Raw genomic sequence first — 13,770 nt, 5'->3', positions numbered from 1 at the left:
AGTCTGGTGAAGAAATATTAAATGATTTTGCAGTTCTGCTCCAGAAAATATAAATGTGCACAGATGGACAGACAAACGGAGCGCATTTTAATACCCCCCCAGGAAAACCCATTGTGAGGGATAATAAATACAGTAAAACCTGCAACTAAAATACCATAATATTGGATTACATGTAAAATGATACGATGACAGTTCGAGATACATTTTCTGTCATTAGTTATTTTTTTCCAAAGAATGAAATACATCAGGGGTTAAAAAATTCCACTGCCCGATGACCAGGACAAGTCAGTTTTCATTTTGGAGAATCAAATAATGGTCTCTTACTTGTCCGTGGGCTACTACATAATTTCCGCTAATGGTTTCTATCTGCAAATGAACATGGATTTCATATCTGCTCATATTGTAGCTATTAAATTTTACAAAAATAATAAAGTAGAGCTACAGTACTTTGAAATTTATCAGTCTTTGATAATAGTCCTGTGTCATAATAATGTGTCATAACATCAGGGCAAGTAGAAAAATAGTCAGGACAAGTTACTTTCTTTATGTCAAGTGACCTGAGGAAAGTGGTATTTAAAAAAAATGCTGAACCCTTGTACATGCTAATTGAACTTGGTGGGTAGTGAGACTCAAGACTTGATTATTTACAGATCACCACCATACAGATAGAACATAGAGTGTAGCTTTGAACAACCAACCAAGTACCCCTGATCCTAGTACTGTTTAGATGCAAGACAAAATTGTGTCCAAAGACACTGATTCCCCACAGCTGTGGGAAGTGTTCCCCACACTGAAAGTGCTCTGGTGATTAATTTCTACTAAACAAGTTCAGTATACATCTATGAAGCTATGAGATGCACACCCTGTATGTATGAGCTTTATCAATTCTGTGAATTGGATACTTAACTCCTATTTCACTGTCATCACAGTGAAATTCCACAAAATTTATCTGAGTTCAAGTGTCTCTAAACATACAAAAACTATAAAATACAAAAACAAAACATGAGATCCACACCATTAGCATCCCAAAGAAGTTCATTGAATTCCACGGAGACTTTTTCGTACTGGTGGACGGATGCATGGACGGAAACACTGGGAAACCCTATATGCCCCTGCCATATATGGTGGGGCATAGACATGGTTAGATGGAGCCAGACCAATTTTATTTTTAGCTTTATGGAAACTCTGTTCATATTTTTTCAAGACTATGAAATTAAGTTTCCACAATGAAAAAATTCTACTTTTTGTATATGTCAGGTAACTAGTGAAAAATGCAAACAAGCTTCATTGTATTTATTTGTCTCTTAGTAGTGCTTTCGTCTTTTAAATTTGTCTTGAAAACTGCAGTGCACATATAGCAATTGGGAAAAAACTAAGGGAACGTGAACTTTCAATTTGGATTGGAAGTATAAGAGTTAAAACTTTTTAAAGACAGACATCTTATGATCATACCACTACTTCTCTTTATAACCAGTGAGTGAGTGAGTGGGTTTAGTTTTATGCTGCACTCAGCAATATTCTAGCCATATGGCAGTGGTCTGTAAATAATCGAGTCTGGACCAGACAATCCAGTGATCAACAGCATGAATATCAATCTGCACAATTGGGAACCGATGACATGTGTCAACCAAGTCAGCAAGCCTGACCATTCGGTCTCGTTAGTCGCCTCTACGGCAAGCACCTTTTATGACAATCCTTGGTTGCTGAAGGCCTCTTCTATCCCAGATCTTCGCAGGTCGGCTTAAAAGTTACTAGCTGTTCAATTCCACTATTGATACACATTTCATTTGTTATTATTGTGTGTATAATTTTTTGTGTTTTTTCATGAATCAAGTATAATCAAATTTAAACTGTAATGTAAATTTACCTTTCTTAATACTACTGTGCCAAGAACTTGTTTCCATGGGGAAGTGACACACAAAGTCGCAAAATATATAAACTCATGCACAATATTTCCGGTTTACAGTATATTAAGACTGATGAAAGCAGTAGTTATTTCTACCTTGGCTGGGGGCACAGAGCCCGACTGAGGACGTTTTATCTGGCTCGTCTTTCCCGACTGGTTCTTGTTATTGAAGCCTGGCTTCTTCACAGCAGAGGCATGGTCGTTACGGATACTGAACGCTGAATCATTCTGAAAAAAATTGTCACCACACTGAAACAAACAGACAAACATTGAAGACAACCACATGCATTTTGTTAGTAAAATATTAACTAGGGTTTGTGCAGATGACCAGTCGTGAGGGTTCTTTAGCAGGTTTTCAAGGACCAATCAACAATTTTAAATAACTAACAAAATATAACACAGTGAGGGAGTTTAGTTTTATGCTGCACTCAGAAATATTCTTATTAGATATGACAGGTTTCGCTAAACATTAGGCCATACTGGGCGAATCCCTGGCAATTAAGGCTTTTTCAAGGCTCTACCAAAATTTTTTTTATAATGCCTGCATAATCACGTCAAACCTGTATAATTAGGTAAAGGCCTGCATAATCTTGTCAAGACCTGTGTAATTGGATGAAGGCCCATGTGATCAGATCAAGGTCTGTATAATTTGGTCGAGACCTGTGTAATGAGGTCAAGATCGGTATCATTGGATGAAGGGCCATGTGATCAGATCAAGGTCTGTATAATCAGGTCAAACCTGTGTAATTAGGCCAAGACCCGTATAACTGGATGAAGGCCGATATGATCAGATCAAAGTCTGTATAATCAGGTCCAGACCTGTGAAATTAGGTCAAGACCAGTATAATTGGATGAAAATCCATATGATCAGATCGAGATCTGTATAATCAGGTCAAGACCTGTGCAGTCACATGAAGGCCCGTGGAATCAGGTCTGTATAATTATGTAAAGGCCTGAACAATCAAGCCAAGGCCAGTATAATCATGAGAAGGTCTGTATAAATAAGTCAAGACCTGTAGAATCAGATGATGGCCCATATAATCAGGTCAAATCCTGTGTAACTATTATTTATAATAATATTAAATCGAAGTCTTATAATGCACTAATCTCAATGCAACAAAGCATGCTCAAAGCGCTAACACACTGATCATCATTATTCTATAACAAGGTCATGGCCGGTATAATTCAGTCAAGGTCTGTATAATCAGGTCAAGGCTTTATTAAGTCTAGCAGTCCTTGTCACAGTAGAATTGTTAAACGTAAAACATAAATTTCAGCAGTCCTCAGCTTCCAGTAACCTGTTCCAGTGCATGTTTTACAATTTTACCTCTTTGTAAAACCCAAGTATGATCTGACACCAAGAAACACAGATAGGGCCAATCTCTGTTAGAAACCAAAGATGACAAGCTTCACAACACAGTTTTCTTAACATAATGTCTTAAAAAAAACACATAAATGATACATATAATTTATACCCATTTTAAAATATTTGATGAAATTTTAACATTCTGATGTTTTTTCCCCCCATAAAACACATGAATTCATGCAAAATATATATTTATGAATGTATTTCCGTCCAGTGGCCTAATGCTCAGTAAAATGTTGGTCTGTCTGTCTGACACTACCCAAATAATTAGGTGAAACATACAAATGATTCAAAATACCATGATTTACATTCAAAGTCTTTCCTGTTCAAGTTAGTTTCGAACACTGTGATGAGGTGAAGGCCAGAACAATGACAGATAAAGAAATGAAATGCTTACACTGACATAGGCAGCCAGATAGGATGATGATCCGTTGGCATCTGGCAAGAACTGTCCGAACTCTGCCAAGAGGTCCTCTTGGTTCTGAAACAGTTTGGCCACCTGGGAGTACACTTCTGCCTCCGTCAGGGGCTTGTAACCGGGGGGAACCAGACCCTGCAACACATAAACAATGGTGTTAAAACATTCCAAAAGATGCCACTCCTAAATTGGCGCAATAAGAAATCTGGAATCCTTAAAAGAGAAAAAATTAGGAATTTTCCAAAAACATTAGAGGTCCCTATAAACTGTTGCTCTCAAGGTATGAAACTTTTCAAGGCCATTACATCTGGCGATCCATGCACAACTGATGAAACTGTTTTCCCTATTCAGCAGCAGTATTTGTGAATGTTAAAGTGAATAAAAAAAAAGAGCCCATGAAATTTATCAGACGGCCTACTCATCTTCTAGATAACATTCTTGTGTAAACAATTTGAAAATTTCTATAAAGTGTTATATTCATTGAATTATCGTTACTAATAGTCAAAGATGATCCAAACCCTGAAGTAAGTAAGGTTATCTGTAACTTTGTCACATTTTGATAAAAAAACAGAATGAATTTGGCTTTGTTGGAATGGTGGAATCAACATGCAATTTTTGATATGATTCCGACAAATTCAGGTGGGTTGCCATCTCTTTATTCAGAGGCACCTTCCTGAGCAGCTCTCGGGAACATTTTTCAGTAGACTGAAGTACTGTTAAGAAACCATTATCTAACCATATCAGCCATATGGAATGCTGTATGGGGTGGACTTGGCTTGATAACTTTACCTTATCAACTGAATTTTGAAATCTCATAGTTTCATTCAACTCAGGATAAAAGTTGTTTAACAAACCAGTGTTCACAGTTGGTTTTGTAAGAGTGCGTGCAGAAATGAAATTATAAATATGTGGTCCAAATGGTTTGTGCGTGAAATGTTGAATCATTTCAAAATTTCTTTTCTTTAATATGTTGCTGCTTTAATGTATTGTTTATAATTAAGCATACCACAATATGCGTGCCCAAAACACACATGCAAAAAAAAATATGTTTGCCTTTATTTCTTATTTTTTTGGGTGTGAAAAAAGCAGGTTTCTGTGTTAACGCGAACACTGCAAACAATCATAGTTTCTAATCGGTATCATTAGTTTGTATGACAAGGAGGTATGCACATTACATGAAACACCGAGAACAACAAGGGTTAGTCAAAGTTAACGCTCATCACGTATGGCACATGGATTTGTTTCTCTGTTCCAAGTACTGCACTTATCCCCTTATAATACAAACCAAATAGTTTAATACACCTACTAGCCCTACTAGCCACTAGTCTGACTATCCAAAAGATCCGTACCTGGAATGATCCTACTTCTTTCAGATTCCGCTGTTCCTTCTGGTAAGTGTGAAGAATCTCCAGGAACTGTTTGTAGATTTCGGGCTGTCCTTGGAACCGATTCTGAAATAAGCAATTTCCATTTCCAGTTTTGAATTTTGCAAAAACGTGTGTTAAGGTGTGTCTTCGAGAAGTGCATTCAACAACATTCCAGCTATAATAAAATCTGGACTAGACAATCCAGTGATTGATATTTTGTGTCGTGAACCAAGGAAACGCAACAAACCAGATCACCAAGTCTGTCTTCCAATTCATCACAGTTTGCTTTAGTCCTTTTCTAATTGTCAGAATTGTCAGTGAGAGGAATCTATTTCCATATTGCCAATAGTTTTTCTGCCAGAACAATAACTAGGGCTTGAAGGTCCCGGGGTAGAATAGGCCTTCAGCAACGCAGGCTTGCCAGAAAAGGCAACTATGCTTGTCGTAAGAGGCGACTAACGGGACCGGGTGGTCAGGCTTGCTGACTTGGTTGAGACATGTCATCGGTTCCCATTTGGCAGATCGATGCTCATGTTGTTGATCACTGGATTGCCTGGTCCAGACTCAATTATTTACAGACTGCCGCCATATGGCTGGAATATTGCTGAGTGCGGCGTAAAACTAAACTCACTCACTCTTATTCTTGAAACATTCGTAGCCATAAGAAATTCCTAACTTACATCGTACTCAATGGGTTGAGAATGGGTTTAAGAAGTTTGTAGGGCTACGAATGTTTCGAGAATAAATAGCCTGACCTTTCGTCACAAAACAATGATGACCTTACTGGTGTATCAGAGTTATCTCACCTTGATTTTATTGACGTAGTTGATGGCATGGTTGAATTCCACTGGTTGACTGGCTTGCTGCTGCTGCTGGGGTGTAGGGGGGTTATGTGGGGGTTGGGGAGGGGGTGGGGCAGCTGGTGTAGGCTCCGGGTTCTGCCGGGGCGACTGGTGGTAGGAATGGTGTGAGGGGGGAGGGTTGTGACTAGCCGGGGGAGTGGGGACGTGAGGTTGGGGTTTCTGAAACAGACCACAAATAAGGCTGTCATACCCTGAAATATGTGCAGTTACCATGGTATGGTTTGTCAATTCACCAATGATACTGCATTGTCAAGTTGGTGCACAGCAGATAATACAATATTCTGTGAAGATCATGTTTATGTAGTAGCGTCATGCCTTCATACTAAATCAACAAAAATACAACATACTTTTTTAACTCCTTACTTTTTCAGTGAGTGAATGCAAATAACTTTATTCACAAGAACATAACTAATTCCAGACAAATATGAATTGAAGAAAGGCCTGATACTTTTCGGATGAACAGTTCTTTATTATGTCATGGTGTGAACTGCTCCACAGCAGGGCCCCGTTTCACAAAACTCTCGTAAGCCTAAGGTATCGTAACTTTTCTCGTAGCATTTGTGCCTGGCATACTGTAACATAGGAGGTGGAAATGCTACGAGAAAAGTTACGAGACCTTAGGTTTACGAGAGTTTTGTGAAACGGGGCCCAGGACTGCAACGAATACACCGTTGCAAATGTGAGACATATCATGAATATTGGGTAACGAACACGAATAATTATTCAAGAACACAATACTGTAGTTAAGTAATTAATACACAATATGGACTGCCTATGTTGACATGTTTAATTTTAACAGCAATAACCACTGATTTCGTGATACTCAAATTTGGTATGTAATAGTTAAGTCGAAAGTACCAAGCTTGGCCGTGGCAATTTAACATGGCTTGTGCTACTGCAAGGCTAGTATATATTCCATTTTTATGACATCTCACTTTGAAAAAGGACAGAAATAGTACAAATTTTTCAATGTTTGATTCTGTTGACCACAAATAACTAGTGTTGGATATTGGTTAAAATCTCACAATTGATGACCAGTTCATTACCACCCATCAATCATCGAAAAGAATTGTTTAGTGCCATTAATGAAATGTTCCTGGCTATACTTGTTAAGGCAGAAGAAATATAGAAAAACATTTACTTTTGTCTTTTATGTAAATTGCACAGTATGCATTGCAAATTTTACATCTTTGACGGATGGCTATAGCATGTTAGGAACATAAATTTAATCCTGACTTGGAACAAACTGGTAGTGTTAATGAAATGTGTCAGAGACACAGACAAAAACAAAATTGCATTAGGCATTGTTAAAGTAAACAAGCATTCCAAAATTGTTTCTGTTTGACTATGAAAAAACATGACCCATTGTTTGGTCCTTCTGGCACTGTGACCAATCTCCAAATTATTCATATTAATGAATTGAATTCATGAGGACAACAGCTCAATTAACCAAACATGTCCGTAAACTGAAACCTCCCTACTCAACAGGATTTCTACCTAAACCTTCCAATATAACAAAATAAAGAAGTTGTTACCAAAACAGTATCCAACCTTTCTTCTTCCTAAATGATACTACTAAGAAACAAAAAGTAACATACACCTCATTTGCATAGCCCAAGGAACACACAAAAATTAGCAACTGATCATGTTTAATTAAGAATTCCAAAGCAGTAGGAAAATCTAGGATGAAAATCTTTCATTGATTTTTTTTCAGAAGTGATATCATTTCCAACTCTTTAAAATCATTTGCTTATAGAAATAGCCCACAGATGAAATAAAGAAAATGATCCTGATTCATTAAGAAAAAAAATCTTTTATTGATTTTTTTAAGAAGTGACATCATTTTTTAACTCTTTAAAATCACAGTGGAAATAGGCCTCATCTGCTTACACAGAAGAAATAAAGGAAATGATCTCGTTTCATTAACAATTCAAAAGAAATAGCAAAATGGATGCCAAAACCTCTGGTTTCTTAAAGTGATAGCATTTTGTATCAGCAGAAAGTATCAAATGATCGAACAAAGAATACAGACAATGATCAAGTTTCATTAATAATTCTAAATCAACATCGAAACAGATGCCGAATCCTTTGGGTCTGAAGGGAAGGTGACAGCATTTTGAGGAAGGATAAAGTATCAAGAGATCAAAAACAGAAAAAAGAAAATGAGTTTTTTGCACTAAGAATTCCAAAAGCTACTGCAAAAAAGATGCTAAAACCTTTAGGTTTTTTTAGGAAGTGACAGCATTTGTTGACAGTAGAAAGTATAAAGGATTAAAGAAAAGTATAACGTTCAATATATCGGTGTTCCACAGTAACATAAACGAGATACATATGGTGGCAACCGATATACCGGTAGTACCTCCATTGGGCGGCAACTTGCTAATGTTGAAAACAAGGCAGTCAGACTCACAGGGGGAGGAGGAGGTTGATGAAGATTGGGCGTGGTCGCCGAGACCACCTGAGAGATGGAGACCACCTGCTGGCCGGGCTGATGGACATTGATGGTCTCCGACTGGACCTCGATTTTGTAGCCAGGAGGCAGGAACGTGTTGAAGCCAACTATTAGGTCAGGATGACCTTTGAACAAGTTCGACACTCGATTGATGACCCCAGGTGTGTCAATCCTGACAAAACAATTCAATCAGGTGTAAATATTTTTAACACAAACCTCAATAGTCGACATAGTAAGCTTTTACATTTTTAATGCTGTCTGATAATACCTGCATCTGACAAACTTGTGATGGATGTCATGAGCACACATTTGTTTGCTGAGTATGGGTGAGTGAATGGCTGGGTTTCAGTGAGTGAGGGAATGAGTATGATTGCATGTCGTTTTTTGGCAATATTCCAGCAATATCACAGCAGGGGACACCAGAAAAGGGCTTCAAACATACTACTCGTGAGGAATCAAACCCGAACCTGGGTGATAAACGAACAGTTTAACCACTAGGCTACCCCATCACCACAGAAATTTTTCAGAGGTATTAATATTTTTAGTAAGCTTTAATACATTTAATTCCGCAGCCTGTAAATATCAAACTCATGATGGATGTCATGTGCTCGTCTTTGTTTCCACTTTGGCTCCTTAAAGTCAAATAAAAAATGTGATAGCAGCGGTCTATAGATATTCAAGAATGAACCAGACAATCCAGTGATCAATATGAGGAGCATCAATTTAAGCTATTGGAATATGATGACGAAAATATAAACCAAGTCTCCAAGAATAAACACCTGACCCCATTAGTCGCTTCTTACAGCAAGCATGGGTTGCTGAAGACCAATTCTAACCCGGATCTTCACAGGTGAATGAGTTTGTTATAGAGTGATATACTGAGTTCCACTCACGTTTGAGACTTGAACTCCTTCATTATGTCCAGGAAGTCGTTGTACACCTGGGGCTGGTTGCCAAACTGTAGTTTGACCTGGTCCAGGTATGACAGCGCGTCTTCCACCTTAAGTCGCTGAAACTGCTGCTGCTGGCCTTGAACAGCCGCAGAGTGTGTCTGGAAATAAACGACCGAAAATTATGAATGACACTCAGTTCAGATTTTCACAGACCAAAATTTGTCAGTATGAAATGTGTACCCTCATACCACGATAGGTACACACTGCAGATCAAGGCCTTCAGTTAACTTCATATGATCATTAATGCAGAAAACTGACAAGACCCAAACCTTACTTTGTTTAATAAAATGAACAGAAGTAATCACAGTCTTTGCTTTCTGGAATAAACAGAACTTCAATTTTAGATAGAAAACTTTAGAGAGAAATGAAACCCAAAGTATAGAATTGTTGAATTGCCTTAACGGAATACTGAACCCAAGGGAATATAACGTTGCATACCTTTCCACGCCTAACAAACAATAGAAACATTTACTGGTCATGTTGGATATGAGCCAGTAACTCCTGGATTCCAGGGAATAAATTGTGGAATTACCTTTTACTGCAGAAAAACGTCTAGATTTTCATGCAGAATACCTTAAGAATTAGCCACTTTTTGCCAAAAAATATTTTGTGTGCATACATTTTGAAATGATTCAGGATTGTAATGAAAAAATCTCTCGAAAAATATTTGGAATAGACATTTACTATTCTATTTATGCATGCACTTGTACAAAACCTATTCTGACCACTGATCATTTTGAGTATTTTACAAGTTTTTAACTGCAGAATTTTGGGCGGATTTCTGATAAATGGGATGTAGAATTTACTTAAATTTGCCGTGAAAAAAGATGGCATCTCTTGCAACCGTGGTAACCTAGGTTACATAACAGACGAACAGGATTTGAACAAAACTTACGAAGATATCAGACACAACCTGTGCACTGGGCTGAGGGGCGGAGGCGAGAGCGGCTTGTGGGTGTGGCTGTGGAGCCGGGGCAGGGGCTGACTGTATCCCTGGCAAAGCATGATGCACAGACTGGGTGTGATGGCCTCCAGAGACGTTGGGATTCACACTGGAAGAAAGAACAAAACAGCCATAGATATAATTAAGCTATGTTTGTTGTTTTAACACCTCACTCAGCAATATTCCCGGTATGAGACGGCAGTCTGGACCAGACAATCCAATGATCAATTGCATGAGCATCGACCTACACAACTGGGATGCAATGACATGTGTCAGTGAGTCTGACCACCCAATCAAATTAGTAGACTCTGGCAACAAGCATAGTTTCCTCTCAGGGGCAAATTATTTTGTAAACCCATTATGCCTAGGGCTAAGAAAATTTCAAAGAAATTTAAGGTAAGAATAATAAAGACATTGATTGTGAATGGATACTAAACTATGATTCATCAAAATTTGACAGGAATGTTAATGAACTCAGCGTAGATAAGTCAAATTTTGAGGACCAAAATAGCAGTTTGTAGAAGGGAATAAGCTCATCTAATGACATTGCATCATTTTGCATGAACAGACAGACAAGTACAGTAAAGACGTCAAATTTGCAATTAAACATCACTAGACAAGCTTATTTACCCATTCAGTTCTAATTTGTTTCAGTTCTAATTTGTTACATGCAGGGATTAAGATTAACAAGTGTTACTAGTTTTGTACATCAACTCGGAAGTAGCTATCAGCTGCACACAAGTTTCCCAGAGAACCAGTTAAAATATATACCCAAAAATAGAACAGGATGAGCTAGTGAGTGAGTAAGTGAGTGAGTTTAGTTTTAGGCCGCACTCATAAATATTCCAGCCATACGGTCTGTAAATAATCGAGTCTGGACCAGACAATCCTGTGATCAACAACATGAGCATCGATCTGCGCAATGGGTAACTGATGACATGTGTCATTCAAGTCAGCGAGCCTGACCACCCGATCCCGTTAGTTGCCTCTTACGACAAGCATGGTCGCCTTTTATGGCAAACATGGGTTTTCCAACTCCAAACCTAAGGATTCTTCTAAATGGCAGTGCAGTTCCTAGTCAGTGGGAAGTATTGCCATATGCAATCAGCCATATTTGTTGATATTCAAAACTCTTCTTTTGAACCAGCATTCAAATATTAGTTTTTTTATATTGAATCATATCAAACTCCTATCAAATCTAAAGATGCAAGACACAGAAATCTCCACTAAGAACTGGGGCACTTTCTTTATTTAAAAATAATGGTAAACAGGATGCATCACCCAGGCAGCAGAGACTTTGAAGATTTTGTAATTTTGATACTGAAGATGAATTTTACTTTATGTTTGAATGCCCAGTATATCATGATTTGGAACATTTCAAATAAATTTCAAACATGTGCCATAAATGGCTGTTGACGTTTTTCACTAATCAATGTTTGCGAACAGTCATTGCAGGTCGATCTTTAATGAAATGTACTCTTTGATAAGCTACATAGGGAACTAGATTCTGTTTGCAGTGAATATGTACCAATGAATTTCACTTTAAACGAAAAAATAAATCCAATAAATTGAAGTCATGCACATTAAATGAAACACCAAGAACAAGCAGGGTTGGTCTTAGTGAACGCTTATCATGTACGGCATGTTCATTTGTCTCAATGTTCCAATTTCTGTGCTTACCTCCTTATAATACACACCAATACTAAAGATTTGAATCTATTCAAATACAATTGAGATTTAAATGTTCAATAGGCAAGGTAAAATTATGAAGATCGAGATCTTAATTTCACTTTATTTGGTTTACTTTTCAAGAGAAATTCATCAGTATGTTTTCAATGCAAACAGACAATAAGTTCAGATCTGAATGAGATTAACATCAAACCTAGACTTCAGCCAGAAGCCTCAATCTCTTTGATCAGGTAAGCTCAGTTAATAACAGAGTATGATTTACACTAAACAATACAGACAATGGTGCTCAAAACCCTATTCGAGTTACTAGTCCTTCATGGGTGAGCGTGAGCTAATACATATCTAATAACAGCAGCAATACTTCAGCCATTTTTGACCAAAAATGTGATAAATACAGATAATTAGTAACCCTGGCGATGAAAGATCGTGAAATAACTAGATTATCACACAGAGGAAATCAAAAACTTCATGTCACTTTACTATAAAATAATTATTACAGACAAGGCAAAACAGGCTTGACATCACAAGCAACTGAAGATAAATCACAATGTTAAGGACTAAGGAGACTGAAAGAATTTTTGCTATCTGGATTCTAGCTGGATTTAGCCCTTTAGCCAGTGTTCACAAATAGTGTCTGACCCTCTAACAAATCTGGCAGATTCGTCAACGGTCCAATAGAAGTCTACAACCCGCCGTCCCCAGTGTCTGACAGTACATTTCACAATGACTTTGATTGAAGTTGTTATATGTGACATGTCACAGTTGTTTTCTGTTTACATATCTTATGTTTGATATTAATTTCAGTGCCACTTATTAGAAATATTAAGTTATCTGAAAATCTGTTAAATCTGTTAAATTTTTATCATCCAAAACTGTGTTCCACAGGAGAGATCACTTGTGTGAGATCAGATGATATCTAATAGAAGATATCGCCTTCACAATGCTATGTCATGAACGTGATGACATCACAATGCTATGTCATGAACGTGATGACATCACAATGCCATGTCATGAACTTGATGACATCACAATGCTATGTCATGAACTTGATGACATCACAATGCTATGACATCATTGCACTGCAAATTTAATGCCAGTGCTGTGTTCTGAGATATACATTTTTCAATGAAAACTAATGAAGAATGATTTTGGATGATAAATAGAATCTCACCCTCGTGTCTACTGATATCAATTATATCAACATTCATTGATAAAGCTAAAAATATTCTTGGCAAGCCTCATATTTGTTACTTAATCAACCCCTGTTGATATATTTGAAATCAGTGGACACTTGGGTGAGATTCTCTATTTAATCTATGAGTCATGTGTATTTTCAGTGGGTCAGACAGACATCTGAAACACAGGACACACTCTGAATTACCATTTGTGAAAACTACCTTCATCCACTGGCCATTGCAGTCAAATTTTAGCTTTCATTTAAAATAAAAAATCTGCTAAGTTAATAATCTGTCTTTATTTATCCTCACAACAATTTTACAATACTATTTTTTCATATAATTCAAATTAACATAAATTTCTGCATAAAGCAAGCTTCCAAAAACCTAAAACTAAAGCATTTCAACGGAACATGTGCTTGAGGTGGGATCATCTTATGCCTACATATAAAATCCTATAAAGGTTCCAATTACACCTTGACCATTTATAACTAGTCACCATTTATAACTAGTCACCATGTATAACTATACCCTTCATTCCAATATATGATGCTTTGTCAAGATCTAGCAAAAACTCTTTGGGAGAATTCCTGTATTCCACCAAATTTGCAAGTCAGCATTAAGCCTTGTGAATTCTC

At 37.4% G+C, this 13,770-nt stretch overlaps 1 protein-coding gene across 4 annotated transcripts in view; it reads right to left on the bottom strand.

The window, feature by feature from the left end:
• The window catches only part of LOC137259264 (paired amphipathic helix protein Sin3a-like), a 48,361-nt gene that overhangs the window by 22,462 nt on the left and 12,129 nt on the right, over positions 1–13,770 (bottom strand). Inside the window, exons 4-10 of one of the 4 annotated variants that reach the window (XM_067796897.1) lie at positions 10,221–10,377; positions 9,266–9,423; positions 8,331–8,544; positions 5,864–6,079; positions 5,040–5,141; positions 3,670–3,825; positions 2,003–2,155 (exon numbers count right to left, since the gene is read on the bottom strand). In XM_067796897.1, coding sequence (XP_067652998.1) covers positions 2,003–2,155; positions 3,670–3,825; positions 5,040–5,141; positions 5,864–6,079; positions 8,331–8,544; positions 9,266–9,423; positions 10,221–10,377 — 1,156 coding nt within the window. Of the gene's footprint in view, positions 1–2,002; positions 2,156–3,669; positions 3,826–5,039; positions 5,142–5,863; positions 6,080–8,279; positions 8,545–9,265; positions 9,424–10,220; positions 10,378–13,770 lie in introns of all 4 variants that reach the window. The other 3 variants (XM_067796898.1, XM_067796895.1, XM_067796896.1) reach the window with 3 other exon arrangements.

This window comes from Haliotis asinina, chromosome 13 (genome assembly GCF_037392515.1).
Source record: "Haliotis asinina isolate JCU_RB_2024 chromosome 13, JCU_Hal_asi_v2, whole genome shotgun sequence".
Classification (NCBI taxonomy): domain Eukaryota; kingdom Metazoa; phylum Mollusca; class Gastropoda; order Lepetellida; family Haliotidae; genus Haliotis; species Haliotis asinina.
Note: the sequence above shows the minus strand (reverse complement) of the source record. Positions and strands in the feature narration are given on the sequence as shown.